Source organism: Microtus pennsylvanicus, chromosome 22 (genome assembly GCF_037038515.1).
Source record: "Microtus pennsylvanicus isolate mMicPen1 chromosome 22, mMicPen1.hap1, whole genome shotgun sequence".
NCBI classification, from domain to species: Eukaryota; Metazoa; Chordata; class Mammalia; order Rodentia; family Cricetidae; genus Microtus; species Microtus pennsylvanicus.
Genome location: NC_134600.1, coordinates 3,499,755 through 3,526,977, shown reverse-complemented (window position 1 = coordinate 3,526,977; position 27,223 = coordinate 3,499,755). Strand labels below are relative to the sequence as shown.

Here is a 27,223-nt window from a genome sequence, read left to right as displayed (position 1 = left end):
TTCCTTCTTGCTTTAAGTTGTCATATCCATCACGAAGAACCTCCTGGTTCCTCATTCACAAATTACATTTAACCAGATGTCTACCCCGAGATCAAGTTCCTTGGAATGCCTTGCGGGCATGGGGCCATTCACGAAGCTGTTTTCTCCAGCTTTCTCTATGTCTGCCCGCAGTTCCTCCAGTCTCTCCGCTGCCCACACCACACAGGTCAGGTTCGTTCATAGCAGCGCCTTCTCCGTCTCTGGTTGCCGCGTGCCAGGTTTTCAGTAAGCCATCAAGAAGCCCTCTGTTTTCTGCCGGTGCCTCAGTTTAGTGATCTCCTCTGCAATAACATGTGAGCTCTTCTTTGAAAGTTTTTGTATCCCCAAACACACAGCTAAGCGTGTGTGTGTGTGTGTGTGTGTGTATGTGTGTGTGTGTGTGTGTGTGTGTGTGTATTTTATTTTAAATGTCACCCATAGTCTTTAAAACTGCTGTAAAATAAATTCCAGATTTCTTTTAAGTGGTTCCCAAGCTCCTAAATCCCTGCTAAATGCCTTCTGTTACAGCCTCTCTCTTCCCTTCGGTCTCCTCTTCCTCCCCTTCCTCCTCCTCTTCCTCCTCCTCTCTTTGCAGTTGTTACATGGCCATTGCTAGGACACTCACCCCCACGATCTTCCGCCTGGAATTTCCCCACAGTTATTTGGTGATTTGTCTGAACCCGTAGGACCTATCTTAGCCTAAAGTAGCTTTCCTCTGTCTACAATTTCTTGGGTTTTCTTTGAGGGCAGGTCTTAAGGATTTAGGGGAGATTATTTATTATTGTTATTATTACTCTACAAAATCTTGTATAGGCTGACCTGAAAGTTTCTATGTAGTTGAGACTGGCCTTAAGTTCCTAATCCTCCTGTCTTCACATGCCAAGTTCTTACATTACTGCTGTGTACCTGTGTGTCCAGTTCTTTTCATGGGTGTGTTTCAAAAGCTGTTGCCTTATAACCTCAGTATATTCCACTAAGTCGCCTAGATTCTATAAATATACAAAGCCAAAGGTTCAAATATTCCAAATCCCAAGTTTTCCACCCTGTACCTTGTTTTGAGGCAGCATTTTTCTTAGTGACCTAGAAACTATTGGGAAGAGATAATAATCAGTGCCAGTGATGACTTCTTCCATTCTCTATTCATGTTTGTGTGTGCATGCATGGGTATATATGTATATCTCTGTGTGTGTGTCTTTGTGTACATGCATGGGTATATATGTGTATCTGTGTGTGTGTGCATGCATGGGTATATATGTGTATCTGTGTGTGTGTGTGCATGCATGGGTATATATGTGTATCTCTGTGTGTGTGTGTGCATGCATGGGTATATATGTGTATCTCTGTGTGTGTGTGTGCATGCATGGGTATATATGTGTATCTCTGTGTGTGTGTGTGCATGCATGGGTATATATGTGTATCTCTGTGTGTGTGTGTGCATGCATGGGTATATATGTGTATCTGTGTGTGTGTGTACATGCATGGGTATATATGTGTATCTCTGTGTGTGTGTGTGCATGCATGGGTATATATGTGTATCTGTGTGTGTGTGTGCATGCATGGGTATATATGTGTATCTCTGTGTGTGTGTGTGCATGCATGGGTATATATGTGTATCTCTGTGTGTGTGTGTGCATGCATGGGTATATATGTGTATCTCTGTGTGTGTGTGTGCATGCATGGGTATATATGTGTATCTGTGTGTGTGTGTGCATGCATGGGTATATATGTGTATCTCTCTGTGTGTGTGTGCATGCATGGGTATATATGTGTATCTCTGTGTGTGTGTGTGCATGCATGGGTATATATGTGTATCTGTGTGTGTGTGTGCATGCATGGGTATATATGTGTATCTCTGTGTGTGTGTGTGCATGCATGGGTATATATGTGTATCTGTGTGTGTGTGTGTGCATGGGTATATATGTGTATCTCTGTGTGTGTGTGCATGCATGGGTATATATGTGTATCTCTGTGTGTGTGTGCATGCATGGGTATATATGTGTATCTCTGTGTGTGTGTGTGCATGCATGGGTATATATGTGTATCTCTGTGTGTGTGTGTGTACATGCATGGGTATATATGTGTATCTGTGTGTGTGTGTGCATGCATGGGTATATATGTGTATCTCTCTGTGTGTGTGTGCATGTATGGGTATATATGTGTATCTGTGTGTGTGTGTGTGCATGCATGGGTATATATGTGTATCTGTGTGTGTGTGTGTGTGCGTGTGCACATCTCTGTGGGCATGCATGGGTATATATGTATATCTCTGTGTGTGCATGCATGGGTGTATATGTGTATCTCTGTGTGTGTCTGTGTGTGCATACATGGGTATATATGTAACTGTGTGTGTCTGTGCATGCATGTGTATGTGTGTATGAATTATATGTGTATGTCTATGCATACATATGTATTATGTGTCTCTCTTTTCCCTCTCTCTGTGTGCTTGCACGTATATGTATATGTATGTATATGTATCTTTGTGTGTGTGTGCACAAATATGTGTGTATATCTCTGTGTGTGTCTGTGTGTGCATTCCTATGTATGTGTGTGTTTATCTCCTCTCTCACTCTGTGTGCATGTATGTGTATGACAGAACAGCTGTAACACGCACAATTCTTACCACCACGAAGCATAAGCAAACTCACCAAAATGAGTCATGCAGAGGCCAGAGCCAAGCATGCCAGTAAAAAAAGTATCACCCAGGACTAGCAATCTGTGGGCTCGGCAGCCAGCAGCCAGCTCTGCTGCTGAATTCCATGCTTTTGGCATGGCATTTAGTTTCCCAATGACTGGGATCTTTAAAATCCTAAGGAGACTTCACAAGGAAACAAACACTTGGAAAGGTATAGTATTTCTTAGAATTATGAGCTACTCCTGCCTTCACTGCTTGGCCTCTCAGTGGTAAATGTGATATGATTTTGCTTGCCGGTTCTTACAGTGGTAATGGACGCAGTTACTCTCTCACAGAGAGGATGGACTGTCACTTGCTCTCAGTTCATACAAGTTACTGTCAAGAAACTCCCCCCGGGTGGCAATATGAACCTAAGTAAGTGCAGTGAATTCATTAAGAATTCCTGTTTTAATTCTCTGCTAGCTTCCTTGGTAACAGTGCTAATCGAGTTTAACTATGTTGAGGTGTCAAGCCTCTTTCTCTAAGAGATTAATTAGAGATTAGTCTCCAAGCTAATTGTAAATTACTGTACTTTTTCATTGTTAAGGGTTCAGTGGGAATTGCTGTTTAGGAAAATGATTATAGATTATAAATGGTTTCATTAAGTACTTCATTTCCCTGTCACTCTCCCAGGTTTATCGTAATAAATGACTTTAATATTCTTTTTTTTACTGATAATTTAAATGAGATCTAGAAGAAGCATTATTTGGAAACAAGTTTAATTTAATTGGCCCAGCGTGGCTTGGGATCCTTACTGCCTATGACACCTGAATGATTAAATACCAGAGAAGACTCTGTTGGGTGAGGATTGTTCTTTCTGTCTGCACGACGGGATGACTGCCTCTTCGGAGAGCAGCTCTCTTTGCAGCTGACCCTGGTGAATACATTAGAACGTGATGACGTCTTCCTCTCACGAGCTCCGCCCATCAGTCTTAGCCGCAAATGGTGACTCACGTAAACCTGTGGCAAAACTGACACCTTCTAAAGCAACAGGAAAACTTCACAGCTCCAATTGGGCGTTCAGTATCTCTGGGTTCTGCCCAGCTGGTGGTCCAGCGATTAAGATGCCTATGGCATAGTTCATGTACTGTCCTGAGAAGGGTTGTGATGCTCAACCTATCCTAACAACCACTCCGATGAGCGAGCCTGGCCACTCTAGGCTTCCTATAGCTTTGTGAGCTTCCCATGGTGCCCGGAAAGCAAGCCACCTGACATGATTCATATTTTTTAATGAATAGTGCTTCAGAATATGCAGCAGAAGCGACAGCGTCTGGACTAAATTTGGCTTTGTCATGCATGAGATGTGATGATGGTTTCATTGCGGGTTGCCTTTCCCCTCCCTACAGTTAAACTCACACAACTGTATTCCACTGGGAACTGTTGCCAGAACTACAAAGGCCTCAGTACTGCCTGCAGCTTGAGCTGGAGAACAGGAACCAAGATGGGGGGGGGCGAGGGGGAGGTGTTGTGGGGGATGTGGAGGGTGGGGATGGGGAATGATAGGAGACATAGTGGCATTCAGAGAGAGGGGAGGGAAGGCTGCAAAGGTGCATTCTGGGTAGACACGTTCCCTCACAGACACCACAGGCAGGGATCTTTGCCCTGATTTGGCAATGGCAGAAACATTAAAGAAAGACCACGAGTCTCAGTGACATTTAGGTCCTTTCTGTCTTGAAGAGGTCCCCTGAGGGAGCAGCCAGGACATAGCTATGACCCTGCCTTCAGGGCAATGAGCCAAAATGGCTTGAGGTTTATCACCTGATTCCAAAACTTGCTTGTGTACCCCTGTAACCTTGCCTCTCTTCTGAAGTGAACCAGCTTCTAGGCTAGTGTCCTTCACAGAGCCCTGTGACCTTGGGAGTCCCCTTGGCAACTGTCAGTTCACAGGGTCCGGTGACCTGGGGAGTCCCCTTGTTTACTATGCTTCACCAAACCTGGTGGGTGGTGAATCCCCTCTTAGCTACTGTCCTTCACAGATTCTGGTACCTGGGAAGACCCCGGGGCTACTGTCACTTTACAAAACCTGATGACTTGCAGAGTGCCCTTGCCACAGATGTTCTGACTTCAGGAGAGCTCATATTCCAGCTTCTCCCCAAGCTGTAGATCTCGGGCTGGAGTCTCAAGCTCCTAAATACACACCTCAGAGGGGTAAGCACCCCGGCCCACCTAGCGCTGAGGACCCCGAGGCTTCAGTTGCATTTTGATAATCCTTTCCTTTGACTGGACTCGAAGGCAACAGTCCTGGTGGAAAATGAACACATGTCATCTGGTTCCGTGTTGCGGTCGTCCTGTTCTTTCCCCAGGGTGGTTTAGGAAAACACTTGCTGTTTTAAATGGCATTCCAGGCAGAATATTGGTTGCATTAGGTGAGCGTGCACAGCTTCACACAGCAAATGCAAGGCAAGCGCAGTTGGCAGTGGTTTAAGTGAGAGGGAAGGACAGGATTGTTTGTGTGTGCTGGTACAAACTGAGTTTAGATCGCGAATTATTAGAATGTGTGGCTATAATCAAAGAAACAGGAATATAAGTTAGAATACCAGGAGAAATTCTGATATGCTAGACTGTGTGTGTGTGTGTGTCTATATGTGTGTGTGTGTTGGTGTGTGCGTGTGTTCAGGAGGATGATATGCACAGAAAACCTTGCAGGCATAAATCTAGATATGAAAATAAAGGGGTAGGGTGGAGCCACCCGATGGAGACCACCTAAGGCTGAGCTCTGCGCTTGAGACCTATGGTCCAAAGTTTACCTTTAGGGTGTGGGAAGATTTAAGAGCCGTTAGACCAGATGGGATTCGTACTGGGCTGATTTCCCCGAGATACATTTAAGTCCTAATTGAATACAACAGATTTGAATCTCATCATCAGTGGAGCGCATTTAGTAGAAATCAAATAGATTTGAGCAATCAGCGAGGAAATGTCACTTTAATCTTCTCTTCTGGGAATAGTTACCTACTTATATCTGCTCTTGGGTCCCCTGGGTAGGAAGCATTTGGTTTGAGGAGAAATGATACAACATGCAATCATTTTTAATTGATTAAATACTGACCAGACTAATTGTGCTGATTTAGTGTAAAAATTAATTGTGCTTTGGACAGTCTTTTCACCAAGGCTAGCTGAAGTCTGGAATCCTGATGTAGAAGATGCTAAGATAATTTATAAAACAAATTTTGTCATTTTTGAGAGATAGTTTGCCACAGTGTATCACGAGTATATTGGTCATTCCTAAGAACACTCACGTTTAAGAAATAGTATTTGATTAAGAATTCTGTGTAATTAATAACAATTCTCTAAAGTTTTTAGATCGCATCTCAAGTCTTAAGAGGAGAGATATTGTTAATTGTCATTATAAGTTCATCCTTCTGATAATTGAAGAGGTAATTGCAGGGCTAACATTTAAAAATTATCTCTAATATGGCAATATCTTTAATGTCTTCTCACAATATCTGCTGACTTAAAAATCACTTTCTACAAATCCCACACTTTCCCCTCCCCTCCCCTGGAGTTAACCCCACTATAAACCGAATGCATCCTCTTAGATCTGTCTTACATAAATATGATGACGATCCGCAGATACAGACGTGCTCACACAGGGTGTGGAACTATGCTGTGTGTCACCTTACTGTGCCATGACTGGTTCTTCCTGGGGACGGCTGTGTAACTTCTCTCCGCTACTTCTCTCTCTCCTGTTTGGATATTGCCGGGTTTAAGGAAATGTGTCATTAATGTTTCAAACACATCGCCACGTCACACTACCCCTTCCGTCTTCCATGAACTACGCTTGAACACATAATTGTATGCAGATATACATGTAACTTATGTTTGAACATATTTTCACATATTTTCTAAACAGTTTGATAATTTTCAGATTTTTCTCTTTTCTTTTTTTTCCCCCAAAATTAACCAAAATTTCATTTACATACCTACATCTGATATTATCCACAATGCACACCTGGCCCTAGTTTTAAGTTTGTTGTTTTTGTTTTTTGTTTTTGTATGCTCAAAACTAATCTTTTCCTTCGTGGTTTTCATGATGTCTCTAGTAATATTTGTGCATATTTGTTTATTCAGTCCTTCCTTTTCAAAGCTGCCACGTCCTATAATACATACACTCACCTCCCGGTTAGGATACGGTGTTGATCTGAACAGATACCCCCGCAGTGCCCCCCCACCAAGGGTGTGTGTAAGGCAAGAACTCATTTGTCTGTCTGCTGCATTTTCCCACCGTTACTTTTATGGTCAAGGGGGCTGGAGAGATGGCTCAGCAGTTAAGAGCACTGACTGCTCTGCCAAAGGTCCTGAGTTCAATTCCCAGCCACCACACGGTGGCTCACAGCCATTGCTAATGAGACCTGGTGCCGTCTTGACGAAGAGACCTGGTCAGTCGTCCTCATCAACTTAGACCCTGAAACCCAACATGGACAAGTTCAGTAGAACCGCCATATACGGGCGGCCCATGCGTGCCTCATCATGGCCAGGGCATAAATTTCATTAATTCTTTCATTCACTTTTATTGGCCCTGATTAGTTTTTTTGGTTGATGTTTTGAGATTTTTCTAGGTAATTCTGTCATTTGATAATAGTAAGTATCTGTCACCTCCTTTATGCTGTTTCACTACTAAATTCTCTCTGTCTCTCTGTCTCTGTCTCACTGTCTGTCTCTCTCTCTCTCTCGTGTGTGTGTGTGTGTGTGTGTGCTGTGTACTGTATTCTTGGAGATAGTGTCTTATATAGCCCAGGCTGGGCTCATCATGTGACCAGAGATGACCTGGAACTCCTAATCCCCCTGCCTCACGTCACACATACCGGGATTACATACATGTGCGATTCCATCTGATTTTCCACTGAATCTCTGGGCCCCGCCCACTGCCGTGATTTCACTGTTCTAACTTATGGAGTGACCTGTGTCCTGCTTTGGTTTTTTACCAGAGTGAGAATTTGTCTAAATCTTTACCGGTTTTGTTTTCTTCAGACTTCTGGAAGTATCTAAGGGAAGTTTTTATTGTTTTCAGGTTCACTGAAGGTTTTTCTAGGGACCGGTGTGCTTTAGTGGATGTCCATTGGGAGGTAGAGCTGATGTTTCTGTCTGACTTACTGTGCCTTCGAGCCTCTTTACTGAATTACATCAATGAATTGCCCCCTGTTGCCTGACTTACATTCCTGGACTAAGCCTGACTTTATTAAGCATTGTTGCTGTTTTGACACACAGGCGACTCTGCTCACCAGCGAGGCGGATCGACCAGTTCCGTATGCTATCCAACGGAGAGCTCTGCTTTCTGTACAACAGCGTCTCCTTTTCCCCTTAACGCAGTCTCTAAATTGGGTCAGGAGTTATTGTATTATTTTTGACAAATTAAAAATACTCTTAATTTTGAACTTTGCTTGGGCCAAAGTCACACAAAATGAGAGATACTGTAGAGTAATGTTCATTAATTCCCCAATTGTGGGAAATCAGGGAGAAAAAAAATCAATTATTTCTGTCATTTTTATTAGCTCAGTATTTATAGGCTATGCGTTTTGTTATCTTAGAGAAGAACTACCTTTATATAGTTTCCCTTTAAATTTTTCTACATTAAGGGAGTGGGTTTGTTTCACCGAGAGGCTGGAGGCAGGGTTCACCAGAAAGAGGTCTCTGTGGTCAGAATGATGCTCACTGTCTGTGATCAGCCATCTGGTCCCTGCCCACGGGCAGGTGTGGGTGGTCGGTTAATCAAAAGGGATGCAATCGGGATTAATGTGTGAGGCGGGCTTAGCTTTGTGTCAAACTAGAAGCCTCTAGTCAGAGTCATCTTGATGGTCATGCTGACTGTTTGGTCCAAAGAATTCGTATCACACAGTAGCTAATCCCAGTGAACATACTCTGTTTTCATCGAAGGAGAAAACAGTACGACCATGTTGACACATAGCATCTGAGTCGGGAGAACTGGCATGCTATTCCCTGCATGGTTCAGAGGCCTGTGCTGCAGGAAGCTAGACATATTTAATATGTCAGGAATGTCGCATCCCAAGACTTTATAAAACTGGTCTATTTAAAGATTCACATCTACTTATTAGAGCAGACTGAGCTTTTCTGAGCTAGAGAAAGATGAGTTCAGGTTGCTCCGTTATTTTTTAAGTTTGCATATCGCCGAAATAAAATATCGTCTCAAGTCAGAGATATAAAATATTTTTAAGTGGAAACCATGTCTTTACTCTCACATAGCACCGATTCTATCTCTAAGCAACAGGCTGAGAGTGACATGTTTTATTCTTTGATTGGAATGATAAATGATACATATAATCTATAATCTTTTCTTATCAAATGTTGTACAGGAAGCCACGAGTTCCTGGAAGTTGATCAGTCTTCAAGTTCTACCTGATTAAGGGGAACGTTGTATTCTAAGGCCAGGCTGCCTACCGTCCTTATTTCCACGTAAGCTAACTAAAGTCATTGTACTTAGTTTTCTTACGTCTCTTTCTGGCGCTCAGTCCCAGCAATAGGCGCTGCTAACACATGGTGGAATTCACATGGTGCTGAAACACACTGGCCGCTCTCTATCCAGTTTTAAATATCCCTTACTCAAAGTGAGGTCACTAGAGAATGTATCTAAATTTCAAAATCATTGATGTTAACATAAACAGCATTGCTTCTCATATTTGAGGGTAAATCTTCCAGAAATAAAATAGAAAAGCCACAAGGAAAATGAAGGAAGCATTGTTTTATGACTTCTCTGTTTAGCCAATGGGGGGGGGGGAACGAAAGGGAACTCCTGTCAGCAATGTTCATGAAATGAGCTCTATTTCATAATGTTCCATTCCTGTTAATATTTTAAATTTCAAATCAAGCATTTTAAGTAAATATGCAACATTAGTTAGACTGATTAAAAGCAAAATTATGCATGGATCCGGAGGAGGGAGCCCCTACTAATTAACACACAGATTTCTGATGAGGGCTCCAATAAAGCACCATGCTGCCTGCTTCTGTCCAGAAAATGCCTGTGACGTATTTAATCTCTGCAGTGATTGGTTGAAAGATGTCCATTTGTAACGTATGGACCTATTCAAAGTGTACCTTTAGACGTCCATCGGCGTGGACTTTGAAGGAAACAGAGCACCCTGTTTTCCATATAGACAGCCTCCAGTTAATCCTCGCAGGAGAAACAGCAAAGGCCAGCCAGCCAGAACTCTGCGTCCCACTGTATGAGGTCTCCTGGGGAAGGGCACAGTCCTGTCTCAGGCTCCAAGCCTACTTGGTTCTTAGCATCTCTGTTGAGGAGTCATACAGGCTTCTGATACGTTTTAGATGGAGCGCATCTGAGCATGAGGCAGACCTCTCCCCATCCTGGAGGGGCTGGACCGATGCCCACAACCCCTTCCTCAGAGGATGCTGACCTTCCTAGGCTCCTCCCCGCTTTGTTCCCATTGGTGTATCAGCAGCTGGGATACGGAAAAGGTCACGTGGGCTGAAATGCAGCCCGGACATGCCCTTGACAGTTGTGTGTGGAGTGGGAGCTGTGAGAGGGGAAGGCTGAAGTGAGAAAAGTGAGAACCGAGCCCCTGGAAGACCGCTATAGGAACATGTGTGCTGTGGACTCCAGGGGACATCGGACAGAACAGAAACAGGGAGGCTTCGCTGTAAACAACTGCGGCTTTGTGTCCTGATGCTGTGGGGAGACAGAAACGGCACGGATCGATGGAAAATGGAAGAAACTGGATGTCTGGAGACGGGAGTCTCTAAAGCCATTATCTTCTCGCCAGGTCCCCTCGTGTCCATGAAGTTTTTCTTAGTGAAAAATTAAAAAAAAAATCCCAACAAGAGTGACAGATTTTGGTTCTAAGAACTGCTGGGTAATGAAAACGACATGACTTCAAGTCGATTTTACTCATTTTGTTTCTCAAATGTGTGAGAGAAAAGAAGAGCCATAGAGAAAAGTTCAAGGAGAGACGCCGCCGGTTCACTTTTCCTCTGTGTAAGTGAAGAAACGCTAAAGGACTGTTCCGTGTTTAATAAATTCCTTTTCCGGCTCTAGATCAGATCAGAGCGCATCTTTCATGGAACCGCAAAGCCACACAACCGCGCGACTTCAGACTCCGTTAGTGTTGTTCCTCAGATTCCCTTGTGTTCAGCCAGTATCTTCTCTAATCTCTGAGAATCAGGGTCTGGGGGGGGGGGGAACGGAGGAGCCTCACGTCTGAAACATGGAAAGGACGGCATGTCACTGATTTTGCTCTTCCGGTCTTCTTAGGGATCAACTCAGAAACAATTAATGAGTTTAATCACTAGTTAATGAATTAATCACTGCCCAACACACAGCCCGTGGTTGATGCCGAGGGAATCTTTGTGGAAATCTAACTTGGGTTGGAAAGGACACAAGGTGTGCAGGATCAGAGCGAAAGGCGGGATAGACAGCGCACGGAAGAGTTCGGGTTAGCGGTTCTGGGTAGAGTGTTCTCGCCTGAAGACTCCGGTGGAGCGTGGGGGAAGCTTCCTCCTCCTAACAAAATCAAAAGGCCTGAGAAACCGTGCCGAAAAGGGCCCGCTAGACACCGCATCCGCAGAGTTGCCGGTAGGACGTCAGCTGGGTTTGCTTTCACGTGAGAATCTTTTAAGTGTGACCAAGTACAATTGTCACCAGCGTGCCTGGATTTTAGCTTGTAGGAAGCGCCTCACTGACGACACCCTGCATTCTAATTTGTCTTCCTCCTTGTCTCTTGTGACGTTTCTGGGAAGAGCAACCATCAGTGGCTACCATTAAATGGACTGCACTTAATAATGAAATGTGGGATTAAACACAGGCATGGAAGTTAACTGGGGAAGGACACCTGGGCACGCATGCGCTGAGCATTGCTGTAATTCCCGGCGACTTGGAACACGGGATAGCAGGAGCGTGTTGTGGCCGGCTAATAAAGCAGTTTTCAGCTGTTTAATAATTTGAGCCATCAGGGGAAGCTCACGGTTCATGGGCCTTGGTCCAGTCTCCAGCTCTTTGATCTGGAGAATATCCGGACGTCATTGCCACTGCGAGCAGCGTGGGTCACGTGCCTTCAACAGTAACTCGGGCACGGTAGCCATTTAAGTAATCTGTTTCAATGGGAAGGAGACTTGGCAAGTTTCAGTGTGAAATTGGTGGTGTGATCCTCTCCGTGTGAAGTTAGGCCTTGTGTGGGGAGAGTTAAGGTTTCTCCTCTTGACTGTTTGGTTGCCTGACATTGACGTGTACCTGGACGGGTGAGGGAAATGTGTGACTAAGAACCGGATTCCACTGCAGTGTAGCCGCAAGCGTGGAGAGAGCTGAGGTGTTCATCAGACCGTCTCTGTGGGTTGCTCAGGTCTCATCTGGGGCTAAGTCTGTATTTTCCTGTAGTATCCCATCTGGCCTTTGTTCCCACCACAGGACCTTGGCAACTGCTTTTCTCTCCCCAGATTTCAGCATTTCTCACGGCTGCAGTTTGGTCTCCACTATTCTGAATGGAATACAGAATCTTTTCTCCTTAAAGTTAGCTGCCATATATTAACTGCTGAATCCAGGGAACTACCGTAAATCAAATAGTTCAACCCTTTCTTTAGGTCTTGGCTTCTGTGAGAATTCTTACATCTTTATCCACCCCTCCCCATACTCCTCCTCTTCCTCCTCCTCGTTTTCCTCCTCCTTTTCCTCTTTCTCATTTTAGATCTCTTTCTTTGCTCCGCCTCTAAATTTGAGTGATCCTGTGGGTTAGGCCATTTCTCAAGGTTGTTAGTTTGTGGGCAGTTCATCTTGTCAGCCACAACTCCCAACTCGGAAGTGTCCCTGAAGATCAGCCCCTGGAGCTAGCTCTCCTCTGGATAGCTACATCTATTCCTAGTCATCTAAAATTCAAACTATCCCAAAGGAAACACTTCGTCTTTAGTGTTGCCTCCCTTATACGCCACGATCCATGTAATAGCATTTACAGTTGCCTCTCGCTCAAGATAGAAACCTACAAATCGTCTTACACCAAGAAAACTTTGTTATTATACTTTTGTTTGTTCAAAAGAGTTTCATTGTATTTATATACCTGTGTGTGTGTGTGTGTGTGTGTGTGTGTGTGTGAGAGAGAGAGAGAGAGAGAGAGAGAGAGAGAGAGAGATTCATATACTATGGCAGATGTATGGATGTATGGCTGTCAGGGGACCACCTTCAGGAGTCAGGTCTCTCCTTTGACCATGCAGTACCCAGGGTTGTCAGGTTTTGACACTCACACTATCTCTTGGGTTAGTGTGGCTCTTCCCCAAAGTTATCCGACTAAAACAATATTTTTCATGAGCAAGATTTAAAGTCATGCTTCTCCAGATAGACTGTCTGGGTCTTCTCAGAGCGTGGTGAGGAAAAGTTGTTTTCCTCTTTCGTGGCCGCATATTAATATTGTTAGATGGCAAACAAGAGAGTAAATGCTAGTGGGGGTCTACAGAAGCAATTTTATTAATTTAGCTTCTGTGAACTCCCTCCTGCCCTGTTCCCAATCTTAGTTTAATGAAATATGTTTGAAGAGACGTAAATCTTTTACTCTTGTATTAGCAGGATTCTCATTTAATCAGATTGGTTTTCTTTTCCTTACCGTAGATAAATAAAATAAATAGTAAGATAAATATGATAGATAAAAAATGTAGAAGACAAAGAGAAACAATTAAAACAGTATCTCATTATTCCTCCCCCGCATTTCCAAGTTATTTCTAGGTTAGAAATTCGTGCTAAAAGCATGGGATTATATGGAAGCTTTCTTTTTTAATGTGGATGGACTATGAATAGTGCTTTAGGTAAATAAATACATTATTTTATCTAAAGAGTAGACTGTTTATCTCATACTACAAGAATTCAAAGCTCTTCTGTTGCTGATGGTTGAATCCTTTATAAGGTATTGATTTTATTTACAAAGACCATAAATGCAAAACACAAAGCCAGACTAGGAGCCATTCAGGGGCCATAGAAACCCAATTTGACCTGTTTGTTTGCTCTGCAGAAAGTGATCATCCGGAAACATCAGTAAGAATTCAAGGAGACTGAAGGGGCTGCGGTCCCCATCTGATTCTTGTGTTCTCCGGGACTGTGAGGCCAGCTTTTGGCTTAGGAGGCAATAACATCACGCGGGGCTCTTTTATCCTGGTAGACTTCAGCCTTTTGCCTTTACTCAAAGGGAGGAAAGTTAGCTTTGGGGGGAATTAACATTTACTCGCCCTATCAGAATCTCTTAGATACACGTTCTGGGCGATGGAGTCCTTTCCATCATCTGATTGGGTGAAAGCTGGAAAGAACACACTTGGATGGAGACCACACCTGGCTCCTCCTGGAACCTGCCCACGCGCTGGCAGGGCTGGGCTTCACAATACACTTATTACTGCAGACCAGACACATGTTGTTAATAGCTGTGTGGAGACTTCGCAACAGGGGAGTCCCACAGCCAACACGTTAATGTTTATCAAGCTATTTACCTTAACATTTCCCCTTCTCTAGGACGAATCTGCAATTGTATTATTGCAGTGAATATGGTTATGGTGTATAGGTCACTGTCCAGTGGTTCCAAAAGAGACTCGAGTGTCCCTGTCCAGCAATACATCAAATGGTGTCCCTACTCCTTCTCCCAGGCTCCCCAAGCTAGAGCATTGCAGTGACAGCCCGCGGATCGCTGTCCAGGGCCAGGCATTGCTGTTTCTGTGGCAGAACTGGAGAAATAAAATCAGCAGTCTGACTCTTTCCCAGCGTATTTTAATAGGAATAATCTTGGCCACGTCCATCACTAGACAAACTGATTACTTCTTCACACGCGCATGGCCTGTGTCTAGCCCACTTGGGGACTTACAATCACTGCATCTTGTCTCTTGTGGGATGACAACCTGGGAGCCACGTCCTTCTCAGAGGCCAGGTTTTAAGGCACTTTGGGATATGTCTAATAATCATATATGGGTTTCAAGTCCAGGCAGGAACTTAGCGTTATGGAGTAGGTGGATCCTTTGGTAGACTAGATAGGAAGCATTCTTCTCTTGCAATCTTGTCTCACTAGAGGCATAGACTTGATTGAAGGAGCTATCATCACCAAGAGGAGAGGCTTATATAAGCCATTCTCACTGTGGCCATTTGTCCTCAGAGATAAGTGGCTTCTCAAGCCAGGAGCGGGGTCTCAGGCCACAGAGAAGGTTCCTGCAGTTGCTCACATAGTATGGAAGAACCAGTGTGCACTTAGAGGAACTCTGATTCCCCGTTTCCAGTGTTCCTGTGGCTCTGCTGACAACATTTATATCTGGAACATGAGCTCATGCATATCATGCATATTAGTTTTCACGTGAAGCTCTCTGTGGTCTAAAAGGTGGTCAGATGGTTAGCTTAAAATCCAAACAGTCTGATTTACCCCCACAATTCAGTTTCCCCTTTACTTTACTCGGTGGAGTAATCTCAGTTAGCAGTGCCTTTGGGGTCCTGCTTTGATGGGGTGGAAAAATACAGCGTCTGATATTTCGGAGTGCATGGACTGCGATGAAGTTAAGTGTGCTCTAGTGGAATATCTGTGTTGAAACAGCTGAAGATTTATCATTGTTTTTTTTTTTAACTTAAGAATGGAGGAAATCGACCACTATGCGATAATTAAGAATAGCAACTCTCTGGGGAAGCAGGAGGCAAGTTTTCAAATGCCGCAGAAACACGGGGGTAGCATTCTGTAACCGAAATTGGGTAATTTATATCTGTGTCACTTGAAGATCTGATATGAAGTTGAGTCAATGAATCCTCCCACCGGCATACCATAAGCAAAGCAAAATTTATTTCCCTTTTGCCTGCAGAGTTTTAGCCAATGACATAATAAATCACCCTGCCTTTAAAGAACCTAGGATAGACAGGCTTATCTGGGCTGGATGGATTGTGTGATGCTCCTGCCCCAGAGGGTGAATTCTACAGCGCTTTAAAAGATGCCGGCAATGAGACAGCCCGGATTGCACTGCTTCTGCTTCTCAGTGTCGGGAGTGGTGACAGTGTTAGGGTGTCGCAAACTGTTGAAGGTTTCTCCTAAATACCGAGGAGACAAACAAGAGTTGGCTTTGTGCTGACTCCCAATATTCCATTGGATGCCTGTGGCTGGTTCTACAGGCACCGTGGGTAAAGACACACAATCTCCAGAAGAGAATCTTTATAAGGACTTGCCATTTACAAACCAAACAGGCATGGGCTTTTCTCTTTGGAGTATCGTGATAACATTGAACCATAATATAAACATAATGCATCCAAGTCTTACTTGAGACACAGAAATTAAAATCCAGAGAGGTTAAGTGACTTATCCCAGATGATATATAGTGAGTTGAATAAAGAAAACTTAATATTTTGCCTTGAGACAACGCCTTATGAAGCCTTCATACTCCCACCGTGCTGGTGTGCTTATGAGACCAAGTGCTCTAAGCACATTAGACATGCATTTTAGAAACACATCCTGGGAGGATAGTTTGAAATAGTAATGTAGTGGGGAACTTTATTAAACTTGATTAAAATGAAGAATTATCCACTTTCAAGTGGAAAGGGTCAGACGCTCAGTGTAAATCTGAGTTGGGCAGCGACAGGGGCAGTGGACGGTCCAGGACAAACATGAAATCCATCACCTCGCAATTATGAGTGTTCAGAGGACAGGACCTGCAGCTGAGGAGGGACGGTAGTGAGAAGGGAGGAGTCTTAGGATGTGTGACCTGTGAGCACAGCCTGGTGGATGCTGTCTCATGTGCTGGTAGTAGGCTTTCTTAAGAAATTGTCCCGGGCTGGAGTGATGGCTCAGCAGATAAGAGCATTGCCTGCTCTTCCAAAGGTCCTAAGTTCAATTCCCAGCAACCACATGGTGGCTCATAACCATCTGTAATGAGGTCTGGTGCCCTCTTTTGGCCTGCAGGCATACATGTAGATAGAATATATACATAATAAATAGATAAATATTTTAGAAAAAGAAATTGTCCCTACTATCGCTTTAAGTGAACTGAAGCTGATTCTTGGTCTAAATATTTATCTTAACTGGTAGGGCACCCATTTGTAAACTAAGTCTCCTGGAGCCTACTGATATGAATTCTCTCAGTAGCCTATCTTCGGATACAATACCTTAGGGTCAGTCTCAGGCTAGCTTCTCTTAAGCTGACCACACAATCTGGACGGAGTTTGAGAAATTCCTGAATTTGAGTTTCCTGAAAGAGAATGATCATTCTTTTCTGCTTGTCTTCCAGGATCCTTCCAACCAAAAATGCGGCGGCAGGAAGAAGACAGTGTCTTTCAGCAGCATGCCCTCGGAGAAGAAGATCAGCAGCGCCAGCGACTGCATCAGCTTCATGCAGGCCGGCTGCGAGTTGAAGAAAGTGCGGCCCAACTCTCGCATCTACAACCGATTCTTCACCCTGGACGTGGACCTCCAGGCGCTCCGCTGGGAACCCTCCAAGAAAGACCTTGAGAAAGCCAAGCTGGACATTTCCGCCATCAAGGAGATCAGGCTGGGGAAGAACACAGAGACCTTCAGAAACAACGGCCTCGCTGACCAGATCTGTGAAGACTGCGCCTTCTCCATCCTCCACGGGGAAAACTACGAGCCTCTGGACCTGGTTGCCAATTCGGCGGATGTGGCCAACATCTGGGTGTCAGGGTTACGGTACCTGGTCTCGCGCAGCAAACAGCCGCTTGATTTTATGGAGGGTAACCAGAACACACCGCGGTTCATGTGGCTGAAAACCGTGTTTGAAGCCGCAGACGTGGACGGGAACGGGATAATGTTGGAGGACACTTCCGTGGAGCTCATAAAACAACTGAACCCTACTCTGAAGGAATCTAAGATCAGGTTAAAGTTCAAAGAAATCCAGAAGAGCAAGGAAAAACTGACCACCCGGGTTACAGAGGAGGAATTTTGCGAAGCTTTTTGTGAACTGTGCACCAGGCCGGAAGTGTATTTCTTACTGGTGCAGATATCGAAGAACAAAGAGTACCTGGATGCGGATGACCTCATGCTCTTTCTAGAAGCCGAGCAAGGCGTCCCCCACATCACTGAGGATATGTGCTTGGACATCATTAGGAGATACGAGCTTTCGGAAGAGGGCCGCCAGAAAGGGTTTCTTGCTATCGATGGCTTTACCCAGTATTTATTATCTCCGGAATGTGACATCTTCGATCCAGAACAAAAGAAGGTCGCCCAAGATATGACCCAACCCTTATCTCACTACTACATCAACGCGTCTCACAATACCTACCTGATAGAAGACCAGTTCAGGGGGCCGGCCGATATCAACGGGTACGTGAGGGCTTTGAAGATGGGGTGCCGGAGCATCGAGCTGGACGTGAGCGACGGTTCAGACGATGAGCCCATCCTCTGCAATAGGAACAACATGGCCACGCCCCTTTCCGTCCGGAGTGTTCTGGAGGTGATCAATAAGTTTGCCTTCGTCGCTTCCGAGTATCCTCTCATTCTCTGCTTGGGGAATCACTGTTCTCTGCCGCAGCAGAGGGTCATGGTCCAGCAGATGAGAAAGGTGTTCGGCAGCAAACTCTACACAGAGGCCCCTTTGCCGTCCGAGTCCTACCTCCCGTCCCCGGAAAAACTGAAAAACAGGATCATCCTGAAGGGAAAGAAACTGCCTGCAGAGTCGGATCTGCTGGAAGGGGAAGTGACGGATGAGGATGAAGAGGCTGAAATGTCGCGGAGGATGTCGGGGGATTACAACGGCGAGCAGAAGCACGTCTGGCTCTGCCGGGAGCTCTCTGACTTGGTATCCATCTGTCAGTCTGTCCAGCACAGGGATTTTGAACTGTCGATGAAAACCCAGAATTACTGGGAGATCTGTTCCTTCAGCGAGACGGAGGCCAGCCGGATCGCCAACGAATACCCGGAGGACTTTGTGAACTACAACAAGAGGTTCTTATCGAGGGTCTACCCTAGCGCCATGCGGATAGATTCCAGTAACCCGAACCCGCAGGACTTCTGGAACTGCGGCTGTCAGATCGTCGCCATGAATTTCCAGACCCCCGGTCCAATGATGGACCTCCACACGGGCTGGTTTCTCCAGAACGGAGGGTGCGGCTATGTACTGAGGCCGTCGGTTATGCGAGACGAGGTTTCCTACTTTAGCGCGAACACGAAGGGCATTGTACCCGGAGTGTCTCCCCTGGTCCTTCATATCAAGATCATCAGTGGTCAGAACTTTCCAAAGCCCAAGGGAGCCTGTGCTAAAGGGGATGTCATCGACCCCTATGTCTGTGTAGAGATTCATGGAATTCCAGCTGACTGCTCCGAGCAGAGGACTAAAACTGTCCAGCAGAACAGCGATAATCCCATTTTTGATGAAACTTTCGAGTTTCAAGTCAACCTCCCTGAGCTGACCATGGTCCGTTTTGTGGTTTTGGATGATGATTACATCGGGGATGAATTCATAGGGCAGTACACGATACCGTTCGAATGCCTGCAACCCGGATACCGGCACGTACCCCTGCGCTCCTTTGTGGGGGAGATCATGGAGCACGTGACCCTTTTTGTCCACATAGCGATAACCAATCGCAGCGGAGGAGGAAAAGCCCAGAAGCGCAGCCTCTCTGTGAGGATGGGCAAGAAAGTTCGGGAATACACCATGCTCAGGAATATCGGTCTTAAAACCATAGATGATATATTCAAAATAGCCGTTCACCCCTTACGAGAAGCCATAGACATGAGGGAGAACATGCAGGTAGGGAAACAGCACCACCTTCCTAGCTGTCTCTTTTATTTACACCCACTGAAACTCGTGACTGTTGTGGTTTAAGAATGGTCGGTTTGCGGATGATCGGAAATACCGTGCTGATCCCCGCGCCGCCGAATTATGCTCCCTGTCTCCTGTGATAAAGCAGGTGGTTGCCGATTGTGAGTGCAAGGGGGAGTTTGGCCAGGTAGTGGTGCATCGATATAGCAAAAGGCTGGGTATCTTTCCAATGTGTTTAGCACATAGTAACGGACTGACAGGAATGTGTATATAAACGGTGTAGAAAAAGTGAAAATTAAAACGTGGGGGTAGAGGCGGGTGACATGGCTCAGCTGGTTAGGAGCACTTGCTGTATGAGCATGAGGACCTGGCTTCAAACTTCCAGTAGCAATAGAAGAAGTTGGGTGTGGCTGATGTGCCTGTAACCCCTTGCTGAGTGCGGTGCAGAGACAGGAAGGTGGCTGGGGCTGGCTGGCCACCAGTCTAGTACCAGGTTGGGTGAGTAAACCTGTCTCAAAAGAATAAGGTGGAAAGAGAGAGAATAGGACATCCTGGTTTGTCCTCTGGTACCTGTGTGGGACAATCATACCCATCTGATGCGCATGTGTATGTGTGTGTGCGTGCACACACTTACACACACATAAATACACAATACACATGAACACACATGCACACCCCCTCATGTGGGTAGCCTATAAAATATATAACCAGACATATACATGCGATTTGAAAGCTTATATGTAAAATACTTGCTGATATGAATATAGAAGAGAATTAGAAGTCAAATGTTCTAAAACCGACACCCATAATATTTTCAGTTATTTAAATGTGCACTAACAAATTCATAGCCACAAGAGAAAACACAACTAAACAGACAAAAGTCAACACTTAAACTTTTAAAAAATATATTTAGCCTTCTCCTAGAAAGGTAACTCAATTGAAAGAACATGGCTCCTGTTGTGCATCTGCCCCGTGTGGTCCTGAACCGGCGACTGGCAGTTCTCAAGATCAGGTTTTCTGCATCAGGCAGGACCATGATACTTACACTGGATGACTGCGTGAGAGCTGAGTGGAAGCCGGAAGTCAATGCCCAGTGGACAGGAGAAACCCAGCGTACATTTTCCTTCCTCGTGATGCATCAGCAGAGATGCAAAACACCCTTTCCACGTGACTTACCCTAGTTCCCTGAGGATAGCATTTTAAAGACCCGAGTGGACAAGCGCCCCCCCCCCCCCGCCCAAGAGCTTACGTTGCAAAATGAGAATCATTCAGTTTATTTTATTCCTTTAGTTAGCGTTTTTCTAACAATACTAACCCATCAGAAGCTCTGCACTCAAGAAACCAGACGTGTCAGAAGACATTATTTCTCAGATCTTGCAGTTAATAAACGACCAAGTTAGACTTTAAACCTAAGGGTGCCTGATGTCAAAATCCACTATAATTCATGCGAAGCAGAACCATCGAGCTGTGCCTTTGTGAAATCTTAATATTAACTCCAAGAGAACTTCTTCAAATAACCAAATGGAGGGAAAGTACAGTATGAAACCCACAGCTTAGCACCTGAGGTCAGATTAGGTTTATGTTTGACTCAAAGAGGTTTGCTTAACCCCTTTGTCAAAACTAGGCTCCAAATACGCTATTATCATTTATGTAATCTTTCCTTACATAAAGTCAACATTATTATAAAGCCCTATGTTAGATTACCTATGAGCAATTTCTATACCTCGCTGTGTTAGAAGTCGGTCCTATGTATTTCTGGGTAATTCTTTTTTTTTTTGTTGTTGTTTTGTTTTTTGAGACAGGGTTTCTCTGTAGCTTTGGAGTCTGTCCTGGAACTAGCTCTTGCAGACCAAGCTAACCTCGAATTTGCAGAGATCCACCTGCCTCTGCCTCCTGAGTGCTGGGATTAAAGGCGTGTACCATCACCTCCCGGCTTTTTGTGTAATTCATAAACCACAGCCTCTATCCCATATCTGCAGAATACATCCTGAGAAGCGTATTTGGCTGTGGTGATGGCTCAGCCAGAAGAGTACTTGCTGAACAGGCAAGGCCTGGGGTTCAGATCTTTAGAACTGACTTAGGAGCTGGGTGTTGTGGCAACCCTCCTGGGATCCCAGTGCACGCAAGAGGCTAAGACAGGGAGGGGGCTCACGGGAGCAGGCTGGTGAGATAGATCCCCTAAACCCAGGATTCCTGGATCGAGTAGGAGACCCTGCCTCAGTCTATGATGAGTGATCTGAGAAGACACCCAGGTCTATGCATACATGCCCCTACACATAGAAACACAGACACACACACACACACACACACAGAGACACACACACAGACACACACACACACACACACACACACACACGTATGCACACCACATGCACGTCCGCAAAAGAAGATCAGTTTATAAGGCTTTTGCAGGCAGTGTTCATAATTCATGGTTTCCTAACAAAGTAGTTTGGGTAAAGGATTATTTAGAGGGTAATCTGTAAAAAAAAATAAAAAATAAAAGCACCCTGGTAATTAATAAATTCCTGAGACATCCGGTAGGTTAGAGGATGCGCATTGTTAATAAACGTGAAGCAGCCATAACTTCTATCCCAAGTTACACGCCAGCATCGAGCACGTTCACAACAGACTTGGAGCGCCGAAAATGTGTCGCTGTCTCGTTAAGGAAAAGAAATTAAAAAACACCTTCCATCGTGTGATTTACCCAAGAGTGAGCCCAGATTTGAATTATCGACTTCTTTCCCCCTTTGTCTTCTGTCCTTCCTCTGTCTGTCATATGAACTTGACTCTTAGACTGTCTGTCTGGTGAGTCTGTCTGTCTGTCTGTCTGTCTGTCTGTCTCTCTCTCTCTCTCTCTCTCTGTGTGTGTGCCCCTGTGTATGTCCGTCCCCGTGTGCCCCCAGTGAAGAGCTTTTGCTGTGTGTTAATTGAACAGCACAGACAGCATCACATGGTAAGGCTGGGAGACTTGACAGAAAGCTTTAATAGAGTTTTACAAGGGATTCAGTCACTAACTGCATCTGATGCAGCTGACTCAGACAGCAAGCACACAAAGGCTATCAAGCAATGCCCATAGTTGTCTTTAACATGTATGCCAGATGTTCATTTTATAAGGTTGCTTTCAACCTGTTTGCTGTTTCCAGCATTTATCACCATAACATATATACATACATGTGTTACCACCCTTGGGTGTATGGAAGAGAAGAAAATTTCAGATTAAGCTATGAATCAGCTTAGGTGTAAAAGTTGATTATATGTGACATCAACAAGTAAAGTTGGTTGTTATATTACTTCCTTAGAAGCAGGATACACAGAAGGCTATTAGTCCTAAGTAGTCTCAAGGTATATTACTAACTCTGGCTCTCACACCCAACCAAAGTTCCAGCCTCTTTGAATAGAAGAGATATTTTCATAATATTATAGCAGCACAGTTTTGTTAAAGATCATGATGCCAATGAAGAAGATGCCTGTACAATGCATTTTCTGTGGGCAAGGGACATTTCTAATGGGATGATAAGGTGATCTTGCTGGTCGATCAGATGGAGTCAGGTGAGCAATGATAGCCGCAGCCTTGAGATGCTAAGAGAGATGACCGACCATCCCCTAGCGGGATGCTTTTCTGAGTTCGAATGAAGGGTTCCTATCTAGGCAGTGCTTGTGTGTTTATGGATTCAGTTGCTATGTTTGAAAAGCATGGAGTAGCCTGGAGTCATAATCTCCTTTGTTTTTGATGGATGTCTATGGCCTTGGTAAACACTAGGACCAACGGTTCAGGCCGAGGCTGTGAGTCAGTGATCTGTGTTCCTTCTGCTTGTCACAGCAGTTGGGGTTGGCCGTGGTCCAGGCTGCTCTTCACGGCACTTGTCTCTAAGGGTGTAACTTGGCGAACGTACTTGAGCGTGAACCGGGACGCAGCGCCCTGTGGCCAGACGGGTGACTCTCTGTTTTCTCCTCGTAGAACGCCATAGTGTCTGTTAAGGAGCTGTGTGGACTCCCTCCGATTGCCAGTCTGAAGCAGTGCCTGTTAACCCTGTCCTCTCGTCTCATCACCAGTGACAGTGCCCCTTCCGTGTCTCTTGTGATGAAGGACAGCTTTCCTTACCTGGAGCCTCTGGGTGCCCTGCCAGACGTGCAGAAGAAGATGCTGGCCGCATATGACCTGGTAGGCTATGGCTGTTGCGACTTTCCGTTTCTTCCCCCGCGTCTATGGGAAGCCCTAAAAGCAAAGGTTCTTGGGTAGTCCTCCAACGACCAGGGCAGTGACTGCCTCTGAAATGTGGCCGGAGGTGGCAGCCAGAGCTCACCATTCAGTAACCATCAAGCCCTGGTGAGACCGCTGGGGACATGGCAGATTGGGCAGTCCCTGCTCTGACAAAGGGTAAATGACTTCTCCAGTCCTCGGAAGCAAGCCTCCTTTTCTTCTGGATGATGTTCTTGAGGGGGAGAGACTCGGCTCTCAGGGCTGATCAGTGATGGATGGGCCAAGAGGCTCTTCTGGATGCTGTTCTAAGCTGATGATGCTCTATTCTGACTATGTAATAGAATTTACGTAGTGATTAGATTTGGGGATAACTTTATTTCTGTGTTTCGTGCCATAAACAAAATTAAAAAGCAAATGACAAAATAGATAGCAAAGCTGATTAGGTATAAATAAACATCTTGGCTGGAGGAGAGCTTGCAAGCCAGCCAGAGGAGAAAGGTGTAGAAACGCCTTACGTCAGTCAAAATTAACTTCTCCCCCATGCGATGCACGAAATTGTCAGATAATAGGTTAAAGCGAAATAAAAACTAAAATATTGTATCTTTTAAACAGCAACCCGATTATAGCTTAAAATGCAAAGTTTCATTCAGAAATTTAGACAGCAATTATCTGGGGGATTTTTTTCTTAACCAAGTTCTTTGGTGCCTTGGTTCCTTTTATTTGTCTCTTCTTTTCCTAGAGTATAGCCCTTAGCTTCAAGGTCCAAATGGCTACCCACACTCTACTTGCAACATCCACATTCCACTCATCAGGAATGATCTGAGAGGACACATCTTCCTTCTTTTAGGATGTTATTTTCTGGAATTATAGACAAAAAAAATATTACTTTTCTTTCCTGTTCATCAGCCTCTAGTTGTTACACAGCCACCGTTAATTGCAAAACGTAATCTAAAATGTCATTTCCAGGGGACTAAAAGCCGTGTCTTCTATTGCTAAGAAGTAGGAGAGACAGGCCATCAGGCGACAGCACAGACTCTGCCCCAGAGGGCGGCAGGCAGCTCCTTTCCTGAAATGCCATTAAAGCAGCACATCTAGCTTTAAAACACATTTCCAATTAGATAAGTGAATGTATTAAACTAAGCATGGTGGTGTGCCCTGTAGTCTCAGCGACTCCAGGAAACTGAATCAAGGCAGTTGCTTGAGCCCAAATGATCAAGACTGTCCAGTCGTGAGAAAACAATGAGACCCCACGTCTTGAAAGTAATGTATGAGATAGTCCCCTACCTACCATTAAGTCATCAGCTGTGCCCTGCCGCTTTAACCGTGGTGCTTCCAATCAGAAATGTAAGAAGACCAGGGGCTGCAGAGATAGCCCAGAGAGCAAAGTGTTTACTATGCAAGCGTTGGAATCCTCAGTGCCTACTTAAAATGCCATGTGAGACCACACACATCTGTGACCCCAGCGCTGGGGGGTGGAGAGAAGCGGAGGCCTGGAGCGGTCTGGCCTTCCATTGAGCCCAGTGAGCACCAGGTTCCGTAAACGATGTGCCTGCTTCTCAAAATATGAATGGAGTGCAATGTTAATCTGCAGTCTTTGCCTCTGTATGCAAGGATGCGCGCGCGCGCACACACACACACACACACACAAAGGAGAATTGAAGAAAACTGATACTTTTATGCCGCACACCGCGGCCCCCGTCTCTGCTCTATGTGCTAGAACCCAGTTCGCGAGCTTCGGGCAAGGGGCTGGAGGTTGAAGAAACACACGCAGAGACAGACCAACACACGGACCTCCAATCACTGGTACAAAAGCCCTTCTTTAATAGCACCATGGAAGCTTAAATACCCTGCTGTCAATGGCCAACAGGTGAGAATCCCATCCTCTGATCCTCTAGGCTAGGCACAGCTTCTAGTAACTTCAATTAGAAGGCTCTAGCAGGGAAGAGCAGCTGAAGGCCAGGACTCACTTTTATTTCCCAGCCTACAGTGCAAAAATAAATTGCTATCTACATTGTTGGAGAGACGTCGGATAAAGCAACTTCAAATGCTTGTTCATTTGACCTATGTGTTTCTTCTCTTTAGATTTGTTAGGGTTTATAGACACATAAATATTGGATCTTCATAATGTTGGTAAGGAGGGATGAGCTAAAATACAGACAGGAACCTAGGAACTGGAGAGATGGCTCAGTAGTTCAGAACTGTTGCTGTCTTTGCAAAGAAGCCAGGGGTACCGTTCCCAGCGCCTCCTTGGAAGCTCACATCTGTTTATAACTCCAGCTCCTGGGGATCCCATGTCCTCTTCTGGCCTCCATGGGTACCGGCACCCATGTGACATAATTTATACAGCTACACAGCTAAACATAAAATATTTTTTAAAGGCTAGGAATCCACCAAATGGGCTCCCTTGAAGAAGCTGTCAAAGTCAGTTGTCTAGCGGCACAGTAAGGGTGGAGGATAAAGCAAGACGCCTTGTGAAGCAGTCTGGTTATAATCATGTATGTACACGTGAAATTTACACGGCATTTGTATGTATATGCACATGCGAAGCACATAGGATACTAGGAAGACATCAACAGTGCTTTTGTCACGAGTGAATTTTATTTTCTTATTTCTTCTTTTCTACATTTTGCTTTCTGTATTTACCAAATATTCTTTAACAAACACGATGAATTTTATAATTGAACAAAATAACTGTCAGTTAAGAAAAGGCTGATATTTTGCCATTAAAAATAACTGGGAGAAAGGCATCTGGCATAAACATCTTCTAAATGAAAGGGGAGAAGCGCTACTGGGCACACCCTGCACACAAACGCTGGGCTGGGGCCAGACAGGGGGAGGCTTGCCTGCCGCTTGTGCCGCATTTTTTTTTTAAAAATCAATTTTTCATCATAAAAGTGGGGATTGAAAGCTGTTCCGTGAATAGGTATAATTGCCATCTAAGAGGTGAAATTAGGGTACTAGTTGCCATAGAGACAGACAGTAGACATCACTTGTTCCCTTGTAAGCTAAGACAGGAAAATAAGCCATTTGGAGGGCAGTCAGCCCCGAGAGCTGGGTCCGCGTTGAGCCAGGATGGCTCCTTGGTTGTGGTCAGGGAGTGCTGCCTCACGTCCTGAGTGTCTGATGGTGTCATGTCCTTGCCATTTTACCTGATAAGCCCAACTATTAATATTAGCCTTTCTCTCATCTCTGTTTTTAAAATGTGGCAGAGCTGGACTTATACAAAACTGAAATGGCTTATCACAAAAAAAACATAAAAACTTAAATGAAGTCCAGTTATAATTCTCCATGGAAATGGCTTCTCATTTCAGTAGGAAAGAGGGAAAATAACCTGCTCCAAATAGTGCAACATGTACAGCCAGTTCGCTGCATCTTTTGATGGCACTCAGGCTGAGGCGGGATGGCTACGATGCCACTGGTCTTGAGGAAGGAAGCGTCATCGTTGCTCTGTGGAACTGTGTTCTCTCGGTGGGCATCTTGTTTGCCGTTCACGAGTGTCTGTGTTTGTTTGGAAAAGATTTCCTGAGATACTGTCCAGACCCATAGCAATCAATCATGTAAAAACATGGACGGGATCTTTCACAACAATCAAATTCTGTGGTGTCTTCGGATATAAATAAGTTGGAAAGTGCTGACTGACGTCATCAGGGGCTCTGTGATCTAACACT

General features: G+C 44.9%; 1 protein-coding gene across 1 annotated transcript in view; it reads left to right on the top strand.

Moving 5' to 3' along the window:
- The window catches only part of Plcl1 (phospholipase C like 1 (inactive)), a 269,564-nt gene that overhangs the window by 200,952 nt on the left and 41,389 nt on the right, over positions 1 to 27,223 (top strand). Inside the window, exons 2-3 of the mRNA XM_075956000.1 lie at positions 16,868 to 19,342; positions 23,313 to 23,516. Of these exons, the coding sequence (XP_075812115.1) occupies positions 16,868 to 19,342; positions 23,313 to 23,516 (2,679 nt within the window). The remainder of the gene's footprint in view (positions 1 to 16,867; positions 19,343 to 23,312; positions 23,517 to 27,223) is intronic.